Source organism: Coenobita brevimanus, chromosome 24 (genome assembly GCF_032717465.1).
Source record: "Coenobita brevimanus isolate Jiangsu-jjx chromosome 24, ASM3271746v2, whole genome shotgun sequence".
NCBI classification, from domain to species: domain Eukaryota; kingdom Metazoa; phylum Arthropoda; class Malacostraca; order Decapoda; family Coenobitidae; genus Coenobita; species Coenobita brevimanus.
In genome coordinates this window covers 11008577-11024618 of record NC_136977.1, presented here as the reverse complement: position 1 = coordinate 11024618, position 16042 = coordinate 11008577, and the positions used below count along the sequence as shown (strand labels likewise).

General features: G+C 44.0%; 1 protein-coding gene across 1 annotated transcript in view; it reads right to left on the bottom strand.

Moving 5' to 3' along the window:
- Positions 1-12742, bottom strand: part of LOC145393549 (uncharacterized) — a 252668-nt gene extending 239926 nt beyond the window's left edge. Inside the window, exon 1 of the mRNA XM_080267700.1 lies at positions 12654-12742. Within this exon, the coding sequence (XP_080123826.1) occupies positions 12654-12716 (63 nt within the window). The 5' untranslated portion in view covers positions 12717-12742. The remainder of the gene's footprint in view (positions 1-12653) is intronic.
- Between the last annotated feature and the right edge of the window lie 3300 nt (positions 12743-16042).

Below are 16042 nucleotides of genomic sequence, written 5' to 3'. Positions count from 1 at the left end.
TTATATGGTTACCACACAGCGCTGTAAATGGTTTCTTGGCTTACAGGAAACCATTTGGCTTGTCACTCAATGTAAAGCATCCTGTGAAGGAAACAAAAGCAATAAGAAGTGACAGGAAAGATAGGAGAAATAGGAAGAGAGGAGGGAAGGCACAGAAAAAGAATGATAAAGGCTAAGCAAGAAGTAGGCAGCACTACATCAAGGGAGTGGAGATATATATATATATATATATATATATATATACATATATATATATATACAGTACATCCCTCTAATACGCACCTACGTGGGTGGCAGAGGACGTCGCGTGCTAGGAATTTGCATACTGTGAATACATAAACTTATGGGAAAAATTATATATGGGCGGCACCCCCCTTCATGGGCAACCCTTGAAACACCCATCAGACCTAAGTATTGTGCTATACAGGGAAAGTATCTAAGACATTTTACCTAATATAAAGTAAACCAACAAGATTATGGCTTTACTAAGTAAATTAACAAGGATATGGCTTAAATAAACCAACAAGAATATGGCTGCTTATCTTCACCCGTTATCATTTCTTGGGGGGGCAATGTCGCGTACTCGGGGTAACCCCGGATTTGGACCACTCTTAGCTGCCCGTCTCGCTGACAAGGAGTTCAATTCGCATACAAAAAAAAAAAAAAAAAAAAGGGGGGGGGGGGGGGGTCTTCACGTACAAGACAGATCGCGTACTCGGAACTTGCGTACTGTGGGGTTGTACTGTAGTGGTTGTTGGAGTGTCCCTGGTGAGAGAGGACAGTGTTTGGAAACTCCCTGTACTGTTGTTTGCAGATGATACTGTGTTGTTGAGTGAAGACGAAGGGGAGCTGCAAGGCTTGGTGGATGAGTTTGGGAGAGTGTGTAAGAAACGGAATCTAAAGGTGAATGTAGGGAAGAATAAAGTGATGGTCTTTGAGAGAGGTGAAGTCAGTGAATGTACAGCGAGGTTGGATGGTGAGGAATTGGAAAATGTGAGTACGTTTAAGTACTTGGCTAGTGTGATGAGTAAGGATGGAGGTTTGGAGGGTGAAGTGCTTGAAAGAGTACAGCAGGGAAGAAAGGTTGCTGGTTCTTTGAAAGCAGTGATAAGAAACAGGGAAGTGAGCATGGAAGTGAAAAAGTTACTACATGACAGTATTGTGATACCAACTCTAACGTATGGAAGTGAAGCTTGGACGTTGTTGGAAGGACACAAGTCAAGAGTGAGAGCAGTGGAAATGAGTTATTTAAGAGGAGCCTGTGGAGTCACATGGAGAGACAGGCTGACGAATGAGAATATAAAGGAGCATTGTGGTGTTGATGTGGATGTGATAGGAAGCGTTATGAGGAACACACTGAGGTGGTTTGGCCATGTGGAGAGGATGGAGGATGAAAGACTGACGAGGAGAGTGTATGTGAGTGAGGTGGAGGGGGGAAGAGGGAGGGGGAGGATGAGCATGAGATGGAGGGATGGGGTGGAAAGGTATATGAGAGAGGGGGGTGTGAGTTGGGAGCAGGGCAGTGAAATGGCAGGGGACAGGGCGACTTGGAGGCGATTTGTTTGTGGCCACCCCAAATGGGATTGAGGCGTCTGGCAAAATATATATATATATATATATATATATATATATATATATATATATATATACTGTATATATATATATATATATAAATATATATACTGTATATATATATATATATATATATATATATATATGTACTGGTAAAGAATTATACTCAAGGATATGCATTATATACAAACTATATATCATCATCATCATCATCAGCCGTTGAGGTCCCCTGCAGGACCGGCCTATCCCTACCGAAGCAGGGACAATACAGCCAATTTATCTCCACCCAGTGGCTTAGGCTGTCTGGTAGAAACTGTATGTAGGGTGAGAAGTGCTTGTGAGTGTGATTGTAGTGTTGTAGTGGTTTTGGATGTGTGTGTAGTCTGTGAACCAAGTGTAATCGGCCTGCCTTAAGCCGACTGGGTGCAAGCATACTAATATGTGACACTGGTTCAACCACAGCACCCTTTGTGTCAGCCAAAGTAGCAAGTGGCTCGGTGAACGCTTCCCAAAGTTTTTACAACTCTGGCAGGAGGCGAGCCCTCGCTCACCAGCGTGCGAAACGCACACTCTACCACTGTACCACAGAGGCTCCTACAAACTATATATGTATACGGTATATATATATATATATATATATATATATATATATATACAGTAATCCCTCCACTATCCGATGTCATAGAGCCAAAGGCATGTCCGGAAAGTGGTCCCGTCCAGAAAGTGGGCCCCTGGCTCCTGGATTGGTACTTAAGGACCCTAACTCAGCCTAACTTTGAAAGCCACCTAAATAACTCCCTAGCGGACATGCATAGCACTTATTTAAACCTATTTAAGACCCTATTCACACCAATAATGGACATAAAGCGTGAAATAAATGAAAAGGAACCAGAGAATGAGGAATTAGAAGTATGGAAAATACTTAGGCCTAGCAGTGTACTGGGGACTGTACTTACAGCACGTCTGTGGCCGCCGCCTCTAACTCTCTAAGGCTCTGGTAGTTTTGAAAATGCTCTTGAAGCACGTATAGTAATCCAGTGTTGTGCTACACTTTATTCTTTGCACTGTGAGTTATAACTGTTTAACACTGCACATTCTTCTTAATTGCACCATACCAGTTTCAACCGGCAGTTTCAACCACCACTTTGCACTCCACACTTAATCCTTTGCACTCTAAATTCTAATTTCTTAACACTGCACAACACTGTAAATTCCCATGTGGTCTACTAGTGGCGAGGTATTGCAGTTTATTCACTGATTATTCATAAAAAAAGAGCACTTGTGGCATCCACTGCGATGGACGTCTTCCCTGAACGAAGGTTAGGCAGTAACTGGGGACAGGGTTGCCAGATCTGAACTCGACCACATTACCAAACTCCTCAATTTTCATTATCAAATTTAACTTTTCATTACCAGATTCTTAAAGGAAGCATTTATACTTCACTAATTATATGTACAAATGGAAATAATCACTCTCCTTATAATTAGCAGCATGTTTATTTTTGCACTATGTATGCTAGCAGATTAATCAAAGAAAGCAGACAGTCCACCGTCACCATTCTCTATACAGATCTCCCTCGTTTTACGTTGTATTGTTTTACGATATTTCGCATTTACAATCCTTCTTCTTTAGTACCAAGTGTTCATTTTACGATTGAGCTCCCTCACATTTACGATTGGGCATGTGGAAATCCTGCACTCACAGGCAGATCAGCTGAGAGATGCGTGGCATACCCGCCCCACCCACACAGTTTCCAGTGCTTTTGCCAGTCTCACCCACATGCTTGTTCAGCATACAACCTCTGTGCATCTGTGTGCATCAGTGCCCATGATATTACTATTTCTCCTGTTCTTCATATTTTGCACCCCTAGTGCCACCACTGTGATGTCTTGTAAACGCCCTGCAACATCTGGTGCTGGTGATATGAAGCCAAAGAAAGCAAGAATGTCCTTAACCCTGGAGTCTAAGCTTAATATTGTGACGCAGCACGAAGCAGGTGAGGGGGCAAACTCCATCGCTCGTTCCATGAGACTTGCACAGTCGACTGTATCGACTGTTATAAAGCATGCTGTCAACATTAAGAAAGCTGGGGAGACAAGCACAACTCTACAATACATAAAACATCATCATTATTATTGCATATTAGATCACTTGTATGGGTCCTGGGTTCCTTATACACGAGTCCAGGAATGCATCCCTATTTATCCCATTAAACCTTAATTTCACTTTACGATATTTCGGTTTACGATTGCCTTTCTAGGAACGCATACCAATCGTAAAACGAGGGAGACCTGTATCTTCATACATGTGAAAAATCTGTTTGATAATGGAGCATGCTGATTCACTACCAAACGAACTTTTCAGTACCAAATTGGCCTACATTTGGTAATGAAAAATACCAAATGGCAACCGTGACTGGGGAGGGGGGAGGAGGGAAGAAGGAAGGGGTAAAGGGGCCATGGTGTAAACTGCTGCTTGGTGCCGCACAGTGCGCGGCAATTTCAAATTATAGGTGGGAAAAAATTCGGATTTGGGGGGGATTTTTACTTTTTTTGGCCATTTTTGGGTTCCGAAGGTCCAGGCCCACAATGTCCAGTAAGTGGGCAGTCTGGAAAGTGGGCGTCTGGAAAGTACAGGGATTACCGTATATGTGTGTGTGTGTGTGTGTGTGTGTGTGTGTGTGTGTGTGTGTGTGTGTGTGTGTGTGTGTGTGTGTGTGTGTGTGTTCAATTCAACCATGGCTTGCACTGCAATGAGAAATGGTAATGCACAACTAAAAGCAAGAGAAAATTGAAATGAGTCAATTTCCCAATAACCAGAATAGGTCATAACATTTTCAGTGTCTATTATAAAATCCCATTCCATAAGGTGGCATCATGCTTTTTAACTCTGCCAGTTACAAAAATGAATAATACTGATGACAATAACAATAATCTTCATCATCTCAATGCTAAATCCCACCAATGAGACAAAAGCAGAACTATTAAACTGTACATCCAGTAAAATAGGTCACACAATCATCAACGATGACGATGATGATGATGATGGTTCAAACATGCTTTTTCTACAAAACAACAATCTTTTCTGATGTTATGTGACGTGATTTTTTTTTTTTTTTTTTTTTTTTTTTTTTTTTTAATAATCTAGGGCTGGTGGCGGTACTGTCAAAGCAGAGGGAGAGTGCCAATGTGGGGGTTTTCACAAGGGTGTGGGAAGTAACTCCATCTTGTGCGGTACAGTATTTGTGATAAGTGGGTGCATAAGATATGGTGGTTATTAAAGGAAGACTTCGAGACAGTGCTGATTTCATGCACTCGGTGTATCAAGAAGAGTCTGTAGAGATTGTTGGGTGTGAGAGGATTGATCTTGCTAACTAGTCTCTTGAGTGTGTGGAAAAGTTTTGTTATTTGGGGTAAATGTTGTGTTGGGGCCAGGGCTGGAGCTAGGTCCGTGGAATGTTGGAGCTTTTATAAATGATACAAAATGAACTCCTCGCAAATAAACAGCCTTTTCTCTCAAACAATTTTAACTGTCAGGAAAAATGAGGAAATTCTGAAGACCAGAGAAAAAGATAGGTTAAAATTTAATACAGTAACGTGTTGTATCCTTTAGAATGGCTACACACAAGGTCTCTAGCTAATCTTAATGATTTCTCTAAACCCTGATGAGATTTATGCAGATTCCTGAGTACTGTACTTGCTTCCTCAACTCTTTGGGGACAATAATTCTATTCATTTTATGTAACAGACAATTCACATAACTAATTTCATCTCTACAGTCCCAATACCGTATGCATGAATTTCTACTGGGGTTTGTGCTTTAACTTCAGGCCAACCCTCCATAGCAACTTCTTTAAGTAACTGCAAACTTGTGTCCTATTTAGTTTCTTCTCTACGCATTCCAAAGTCAAGCAAAAAATCTCCATCAGGGACACTATCCAAATTCACTTGAACTTCATCACCTGTGGTTTCTAATTCCTCAGACCAAGTCACCCTACTCAAGGCATCAGCAATATACATTTCTTTACCCTTTTTATATTTGACATCCAGAAAATATTTCTGAAGCCTGAGGAGCATTTGTTGCAGCCTGGGTGGAACTGAGGAGAGTGGGTTTTTGAAAAAGGTCTCCAAAGGTCTATGATCAGACTCAACAGTGATTTGGGTTCTCCCATACAAGTATGAATGGAATTTTTCAGCCTCAAACACAATTGCAAGAAGCTCCTTTTCAATTTGAGCATAGCTTTTTTGAGCTTTTGTAAGGGACTTGGCTGCATAGGCTGCTGGTTTATCTTCCTGTAAAAGGCAAGCTCCAACTGCAAAAGCAGAAGCATACACAGTAAGAGTGACTGATTTACTAACATCATAGAACCTTAGAACTGGTGCTTCACTAATAAGTTTCTAAAATTTATTGATGCATTCTTCTTGCACCTGTTCCCACTTGAAATCAGCATCTTTCTCCAATAATCTTCTTAGAGGCTCAATGATTTCTGACATTCTTGGTACAAACTTGGCTAAATAATTTATCATGTCCATGAATCTCAACAGTTCAGTTTTGTCTTTAGGGGCAAGGAAATTAGAAATTACCTCTACTTTCTTTGGATCTGGCTTTAATCCATCTTTAGTTAGTGTATGGCCAATGTACTCTACATGATCAGTCTTTAGCTTAAGCTTCCTTGAACTTCAGGTTTTTCTCTCTACATCTTTGTAGGAACTGGTCTAATCTCGCATCGTGTTCCTCACCAGTACAGCCATAAATCAAGATATCATCCATGATTATTTCTATGGTGCTCCTTTTAAGTCATCAAACAACTCATGCATACGCCTCTGATAGATCTTGGGTGCTGGGCTGATTCCAAAGGGAAGATGCAGATAGTGGTACCTACCAAAGCATGCGTTAAAAGTCAATACAATTTGGACGACTCCATCTACCTGAATTTGCCAAAAACCCTTGATAGCATCTAGTACAGAAAACACCTTAGCATTAGCCAGTCCAGTGGATACTTCCTCAATGGTGGGTAGTAGGTAGTGTTGTCTTTTTAAAGCTCTGTTTAGGTCCCTCGGGTCCAGAGACACCCTCAGTTTATCACCTTTCTCCACTATAACCACACTATTGACCCAATCAGTTGGACTACTTTCTTTGATTATGACTCCTTGCCTTTCCATCTCAACTATGGTAGTTCATCTTTGAGACAACCTCGTAAAGCCACAGGAACTTATCTAAGGGGAAATACCACTGGAGTTACACTAGGGTCTGTATCTAAATGAACTGCACCATTAAGACATCCCAGACCTTCAAAAACATCAGCATACAGTATTTAGTCTTGATTACATCATAGAGTGCATTTGACACACCAGCAAGCTGTCTTACTAACTTTACCACACCTAACATTTCACAGGTACTTTTACTCAGTAAAGGAATACACTCAAAATCTACAATATAAAACACAAATTGATATTTCTTAGAGTCATGGGTGCCTATAATCTCAATCTTCCCAATAGGTTTTACTCTGTCACCTGTGAAAGCTACAAGGACAGTCTTTGTTCTCAAGAGTCTGGATCTTTGTTTCATTTTATAATAAATACTACTGGGCATTACACTCACTTCCACTCCTGTATCCAACTGAGCACTAAATGCAACATCATGATCAGGAAACTTAAGTGCAAAAGAAATCCTCTTCACCTCTCCTATGTGACTTACAAGAATGAACCTTAGGTGCACAACCCTTTCTGCAGATGTAGAGGCCAGACACTGCTTTCTCACACCCCGTGTCAGACCCAGATGACTCGTCTTCTTCTCTGTAGGTGTGCCGAATGTTCCTCTTGGGGTGTTTCTGCATTCCCTTGTAGGTGCATCTACTCTGGAAATGCCCTCGTCGTCCACACTTCAAACACTCCCTATCCGCTGCAGGACAGAAACCGTGACATAGAACGTGCCAGAAACCACAAAACTTGCACCTTGATTTGTCTTCACTTCCCCTGGGGCCACTCAGCTGAACATCTTCTTGGTTAGGCTTAGGCTTGGCCCTGACTGAGTGACTTTTAGGGTTTGCTGCAGCAGTCAGTTCCTTCATGTGTTCTTCACTTCATGAATTCTACATGGCTTCATCACTTCATCTAGAGTTGATTCATCTAACCTTAACAATGAACCTCTTAGATTCTCAACAAAAATCTATCTATCTAACTATCTATAGCCCGACGCCCTAATCCCGCAAAGGGTGGCCGCAGACAAAACGCCTCCAAGTCACTCTGTCACCCACCATTTGACTACCCTCCCCCCAACTCACCCCCCCCTCCCTCATGTACCTCTCAACTCCATCCCTTCACCTCATCCTCGGTCTACCCCTCCCTCTCCCTCCCTCCACCTCACCTACATACACCCTCTTAGTCAGTTTTTCATTCTCCATTCTCTCCACATGTCCAAACCACCTCAGTGTATTTCTCCTAATCTTCTCAACCACATCCACATCTACCCCACAACGTTCCTTCACTTCTTCATTCGTCAACCTGTCCCTCCACGTCACTCCACATGCTCCTCTCAAGTAACTCATTTCCACTGCTCTCACTCTTGACTTGTTCCCCTCTTGCAAGGTCCACGCCTCGCTTCCATACGTCAGGGTAGGGATCACAATACCATCATGCAGTGACTTCTTAAGTTCCATACTCACCTCCCTATTTCTCATCACTGCTTTCAGTGTACCAACAACCTTCCTTCCCTGCTGTACCTTTTCACGTACTTCATCCCCCAAAGTTCCATCCTTACTCATCACACTACCCAAGTACTTGAATGCACTCACATTCTCCATATCCTCACCATCCAACCTCACTGCACACTCTGTGACTTCATTCCTCTCAAACACCATAACTTTACTTTTGTTTACATTAACTTTCAGCTTCCTCCTGCTACACACTGTCCCAAATTCATTCACCAAGCCTTGCAACTCTCATTCATCTTCACTCAACAATACTGTATCATCAGCAAACAGCAACACCGGAAGCTTCCAAATCTCACCCTCATTCATTAGGGCCAGCCCCACATCCACTGCCCTACCTTGCACCTCCTTTACAACCCTATCCATATATATATTAAACAGCCATGGAGACATCACACAACCCTGTTTCAGTCCCACACTGAGATCAAAGAACTCACTCAGCTCACCATCCACTCGCACCGTAGCTCTAGCTCCCTCGTACATACTCTTCACAGCACTCAACAATTTCCCCTCCACTCCATATATTCTTAATACCTTCCATATACCTTGCCTATCTATTCTGTCATAAGCTTTCTCCAAGTCTGTGAAGGCAGCATACACTTTCCTTCCCTTCTCTAGATACTTCTCCACTAAACATCTTAGAACAAATATCTGATCTACACACCCTTTTCCCTTCCTAAATCCCCCTTGTTCTTCTCCAACTAGCTCCTCTGTCATATGCCTAACCCTATCAATGAGTACTCTACCACATATTTTACCAGTCACACTAAGAAGGCAAATACCCCTATGGTTACCACATACTTCTCTTTCCCCTTTTCCTTTGTACAGAGGAACAATTATACCTGATTTCCAGTCCTCTGGAACCCTTCCCTCTTCCCAAGCCAATCTACACAACTTCCATATCCACTCCACAACAATCTCACCCCCATACCTAAGCATTTCACCACACACTCCATCAATTCCTGGGGCCTTTCCTAGCTTAATCTTCTTCATCGCTTCCACTACTTCCGCCCTACTGATCTCTTCCTCCCTCCTCTCATCTCTTCTTCTCCCAGCCATTCCCCAACCACTTATACTCACACTGCTCTCACTCTCTACATTCAACAAATCCTCAAAGTGCTCCTTCCATCTCCTCAATTTCTCTCTCTTCTCCACCAACAATCTATTATTACTATCTTTCACTCCCTTACTATTTCCCCTTTCACACTGTCTTACTTTCTTTACCTCCTTCCAAAACAATTTCTTACTCTCCCTCCATTTCACACTCAGATTCCTCCCAAACTCTTCATCCACTTTCTTCTTACTCTCCTTCACCAGTCTCTTAACCTCCCTTCTCCTGCTCACATATATCTCTCTCTTCTCTCTCTCATCTTCTCCCCTACCTCTACTCGCCAACCTCTTCTTTTGTTCCACAGCTCGTTTCACCTCATCATTCCACCATGCTGTCCCTTGCACACCCTTGCATCTCCTCCTCACTCCACAAATCGCCTCACACGCTGCGCCTATCTCTTCCGTGAATATCTTACATACGTCTTCCACCCCTTCCATCTGCTCTAGCTCATGCCTTCCCAATCTTTCTTCCACTATGCTCTTATACTCTGCCATTTTCTCACTATCTTGCAATTTCTCCACTCTTCTCACAGGAGCTGCTTCCTCCTGTCTTCCCCTTCGTCTCCTCAACCACTTTCTTTGCAGCTCTACCTTGGCCATCACTAAGTGATGGTCCGAGACTCCATTCCCTCACCCTCTCCACACTCTTGCATCCAACACTTGTCTTCTCATTCGCTCATCCACACACACGTAGTCTATCATTGCCTTTCGTTCAACAAGTTCACCATCCATCCTCCTCATTACTCTCCATGTATACCGGTGGATCATCTTATGATGAAAGTAGGTGTTGGCTATTGCCAACCTTACAAGCACAGATGTCCACCAAAGCACTACCATTCCCATCTACTTTAGCTGGCACACCCCACTGACCAACCACTCGTACATTCCCAACTTTGCCATTCATGTCTCCAATCAACAGCACTCTCTCGCTCCTCTCAAACTTGTCCATACATGCTTCTACTCTCGCCCAAAACTCATCTTTCACTCTTGCCACTCAATCCTCTGTTGGAGCATACACACATACAATCGCCCATGCTTGTATACCTACTTTCATCCTCACCCATACAATCCTTGCACCCACTGTTCCATACTCTCTTATATTCTCCTTCCACTTTTTGCTTATCATCAGACATACTCCCCCTCTTGCCCTCTCATTCTCACTGACTCCCGCACATATACCTACACCATATTCCCATTCTCTCACCCTTTCACCTTATCATTTAGTTTCAGTCAATCCACATATATCCACTTTTGCATCCTCAAGCACCTGAACAATCTCTCTCTCACTTCATCGTTCACTCCTCTCACATTCCATTCCATGTTCCCACCCTAAGAATGCCACAAATAATTCTGTCTCTGATTACTTCATCTCTGAGTGTGTCAAAATTGCAATTTTTAGCCCTCTTTCTTAGGTCTGTGACAAAATATCAGACGACTCATCTGGCTGTGTTGAATAAATACCTTTCGTGGGTTATGTACTTTTTTGGATCAAAATGTACATTAAGGCCAGCAAATAGTTTCTTGTAATTCTTTTTGTCATCTTCCTCAATAGGCAGTGTACTGAAAATGTCCAATAATTCCCTTCCTCCACAGTGAAGTAAGAGGGCAATTTTAACTTAATCCTTCTTTTCATTTTTTTCTGAGCTAATGAGGTATATTTCAAATTCTTGGAAGAACACTTCCCAGTTTTCAGCTGAATTACCTTCTAAGGAGAGAGGTCCTTGTACCTGATTATCACCCATGGTACTGTAAGCAGACGTCAACAGCAGCACAGTCACGCTAACGATGTAAGTGCTTCTTTTCCCCCCTCAGAGTAGAATAATGTACTCAGTCTTGCCAATAAATGCTTTGGGAGCTGACAAACCTGACACCATGTCATATTGTGGCTTATGCTGCAAACTAGAGGGCACACACTCAGAGGTAAGAACAGCAAAACTCGTCAAACAGCGGCCATAGTATATTCTGTTTGGTTCCAATATTATGCAGTACAGCAAGCAAACAGATCTGGTAAGTTCTTTCAAAATAAAATGACGACTTTTATTTCTAACTAAATCCTTTACTAGAATATTATTTAATTAAAGAAGAATATCTGAATATGCAAATGATAAATAAATCATATAGATAATATTACAGGAAAGGCTGTGACAGTTTGGCAATGAATAAAATTTCAGTACTATAGTTTCAGCCAAGAACACAATTATGAGATTCTGATCCATTTCTTTGGTATTTTAGACAATTCTAAGGCACTTTTCTTCTATGGCACTTTCATTGCAAATTATTCTTATTTTAATTTTGAAGGTCAGGTTAGGCTATCTTCAAGAGTAAAATACAAAATAATTTGCAATGAAAAAGCCATAGAAGTGACTTGGAACTACATTAAATACTAAAAAAAAAAAAAGGATCAAAATCTCACAACTGTGTTCTTGGCTAAAGCTATAATAATTTTAACAGAATTTCTTCAGAAATGCCCAGTAATTGTAAGAACAGCCAGCAAATCCACATCAGCCATTTTTTAAACTACAGTACTGTATTTCAATTTCAAAGTTCAAGAGGTGTGGCTGCATACACAAATGAGACATATTGCTTGTGTCTGTGTCACATGAACCAAAAGAAGCACTCTCATTTGCTGCCCTGCTTCAATCTGATTGGCCAGTGCATCTGTGTTTCCAGCATCACCTCTCCATTTGATCCCTTTTCACACGTGAAGGTTGGATTGAATAATTACACTGTACTAAGGTTACTGTTCATTTGTAACAACTAGTTATACCGGTATGGTAAAAAAAAAAAAAAAGTTAGTAGAAGGTAAGACCCATACTGTCAGAGGGGTTTCCTAAATTGTGGCTGAATGGTGGCAACCTGAAAAAAAAAAAAAAAAAGGGGGGGGGAAGTGAAACCATAGCTTTATCACCAAGTTGAGTATGGGCTGAAATGAGAAACTCACCAAAAGTGTCTGAATACCTTCCAACAGCCCTCGAGTAAACTTACACTGACTAACGGCATACTGTGGGTTAAGCATGGTTATGTTTATAAGCAACGGATACCAATCAGCAGTAACTATACGGAACTACCGTTGGCCTCCCCCATCCCCCCCCAAAAAAAAAGAGGTAACTAGTCTAGGAAGCTGCTCCGGATGGCACTATGGCAGGTTCAAACAACAAAAACACTTCAAACTTAAACGCCTCAGAAAGAGGCTAATATTGAACATCTGCACCTCTAAACGACAAAAAGAACCTGAGCCTTGTAATGGCCACATATACTTACTACTACCTCCTCTGGGACCTCTTCATATTCGTGGGATTCTATGACATGTTGTGATTCTGTCATTTTTGAGGAAAACCAGAAAGGGATATTATCCCTACACAATCAAAACACAACTCCGGGCGCTTAGACGCTGAATCACCACCACAAGCCCCTAAACATGGCTGCTGTTTTCACCTTCAGCCGACGTAAACAGAAAATACAGAATGAACAAATTTATTTTCAGATTGTCGTGGCCAACTCCTGGGAAATAAAAAAATAGTGCCCATTAATTTCAACAAGAAATTAATTAATGAAGAATATTTTGAAGTAGCGAATTAATTGTAAGTAGATATTCGTAACAGCAATAAAGATCCCGATAATGGAAATGCAACTTAAATATAAATTTTTTTACATGGACAGATAATTTTTAAATGTACTTATATCCGGCTCTAGATCCTCATTTTCTAATACTGCTGAATCAAATAATCGAAACTGCAAGTAAATGAGCTAATGAGATCTAACATATAGGCTACAATCATTACATCCAGAAAATGACAAATCATAACGATAACAGAAGCTTATTGAAATACCGACATACAACGACAGCACGACACCCCCAGGAGGCGACAACGGAGGGTTGGACGAAGCGAGCGGGACCTCCGTGCTATATGGGCGCAAGTCCATAGGAGCCGCGCGCCCCTACTTCCAGGAACCGTCCCGGCACGAACACAGCCCGGGCGCATTACCCTCTCGCCAGCCCGGCCTGCGTCAGGATCGGGGTAGAGCTAAACCATCCACCCAACTTAAGCAACGCCCCCGAGACTGCCTCTAACCGCTCGCCCTCGGAGACGGCCTCTAGCCGCTGCACCTACGAGACGGCCTCTAGCCGCTCCACCTGGGCTGCCTATCCCCCCTGCAGGACCTGTGACGGCCTCCATCCGCACACAGGGAAAGAACGGCATGTCCCCTTTCCTCCTGCAATAGTCTCGGAGGGCATGACACAGGCGATGGCCTCCAGCTGCACCCATAGATGGGCCGCTCTTTGACTGCACGTCACCCTTCATACAGGGCTTCAGCGACGGCCTCCAGCCGCACCCAAAGATAAGCGACGGCCTCCAGCCACTCTCCGTCTGTGGCCCTGTCAGTAAGTCGGGCCCCGGCGACGGTCTCCAGCTGCTCTGACAGGGTAGGGACGGCCCCTAGCCCTCCTCCTCTTGTTGCCCAAGGGACCTTGGTGATGGCCTCCAGCTGTGCCAGGGAGGGACGCTACGAAAGCCCACGCCCTCTGCGACTTTGCAACTAGAGGGTGACCTCTGCCCTTCCCCATACACCTATAGTGGAGCTGGGTGTCCCCATTCCCGCCCGGGTCAAGGCAGCCCCCAGACGGAGGATTCCCAGCTAGTGGACTGGCGGTGAGGCCCTGTATCATCCCCGGGGCTGTTCTCCCTACAACTGGCGCCCAGAGAAGACCTACCCCTGATGGACCCCTGCCCGGGACAATGCCGCAGCCCTGCTCTGACGGCGAGACACCAGGAAGGGGATCGCAGCCATCAGGACCCCGACGATACCCCACAGCACCCCAGGGCGAGGCCTCCCAAGCCCCCAGCCCAAGCGACGTTGCTCTCCCACCAGGAGCATACGGAAACGCCTGGAGAGGCTGTCTGGCCCATATCCCGGAGGCCAGATTCAACCCCCAGCCCCCAGCATGAGGGGCCCTTCACCATGCCCCACCCCCAGTAGCGGAAGGAGACGACGTCCACCCTTGCCCACGAACAGTGACCCAGTGTGTGTGTGATGATGTGAACTAAAGTAAAGAACAGTGCCGAGAGAAAAACGGACATCCAATGCAACAGTGGCTAACCATAACCCCCCCCCCTCTTGCGGTTGTGCCAGCCTATAGTATAGTGATCCTTAGCTCCCCCACCCTCCCCCCGTAATCTCATCCACCCTTAGTGAACTCCTAGCACGAGTGTAGAATTGTGAAGCAGTAAGTCTCCTGAGGACAAAAAGGCCACTAAAGTGATAGACTGTGTACAGTGAAATACTGTAACTAGATATGAACTCTCATTTCTAATAATATGGCACAAGCCTAAAGACAGTGAACGGTGCCACACCCACTCTCCCTGATATACTTATTGTGTCTGTCTAGTATCCTGTGAGATATGCTTAACCAGATTCAGCAGCCCAAGAATTGATGTGACAAATATTGTGAGATTGTCTGCCTGTTACTGTACTGAAGAATTTTTTGAATATACGTGTAGGTTGTTGCCTAGAATTTTCATGCCCTGTTCCTCTTATGTTTGTGGTCTAGCCCCGGTCTAGAAAAGAACCCAACTGCAGGCCAGGCGTTTCTAGGACGGGAAGCTGCCCTAAAAACACTTAGCATAACACTGGTGGACAGCGGTGGTTCTTGACCTGGGCAGAATTAAGATAAAGAGAGGAACAAAACAGGGAAAATATCAAAATGGCGACAAAACCACACGTTCAATTACCCAAATTCGACCAGGAACAGTATGACATCCATACATATTTGTCCATCATCAAACCACTGCCCGAAATCGGGTTTGAGGATGATAGACAGAAAATAGCTGTAACCCTACCACTGCTGGGCAAGGCAGCAGCCAGTATTGCTCCCAAAGTCGTCCCCGAACTAATATGGGCGAAATTCACGAAAATAGTGACCCAAGCCATCACACCCTCCCTGGGAAAAGTTGTGGCACTATCACAATTGGATAACGTAACATACGACAGCAACCTGGACGATACACTGATCCAGGCACGGCAGCTCGTCACTGCCACATACCCAAAAGCAGACGCAGAGACGCGGGAACAAAGCACCGTACATTCAATACCCTGCTCAGAGTCCTCCCCAGCATGGTCAAGGAGCACTTCACCATACATGACCCAACGGAGGATCTAGACAGGAACATCCAGCTGATACGATGACTCCTGACCTCCCTCTCCACCCTCCAACAAATCAGCGTGGTTAGCAAGTTTCTGATGAATAAACCAGCACTGCACGGCAAGCCTCGACCCTCACCAACCCGCATCAGACCCACACCAGCACCCCACTTACCCAGGGCTTATCCCTCGAGCACATGCCTCAGCCAGAATGAGAACCAGCACCTCATCTCAATCAACCCTTGGGAGTTCTCTGCATGTAGCCACAGATGCCCACTCCACGACATCCGTGAGCAACACAATGCTGCCAGGCAACAATTAAACACCCCAGGCCAGTGCAAAATGTCGTCTCCTGAAGACAACACCCCACCAGTAGAAAACACCGACCCTGGGGAACCGGAGCAGGAGGAAGAGGAAACTCCCCAACACCTGGATTTTTAGGCCTGCCCCCGCACCTCCCCACGGTGGCGAGGGCCATCTCCCAAAAATACTGCCCCTCAGTCTACGAC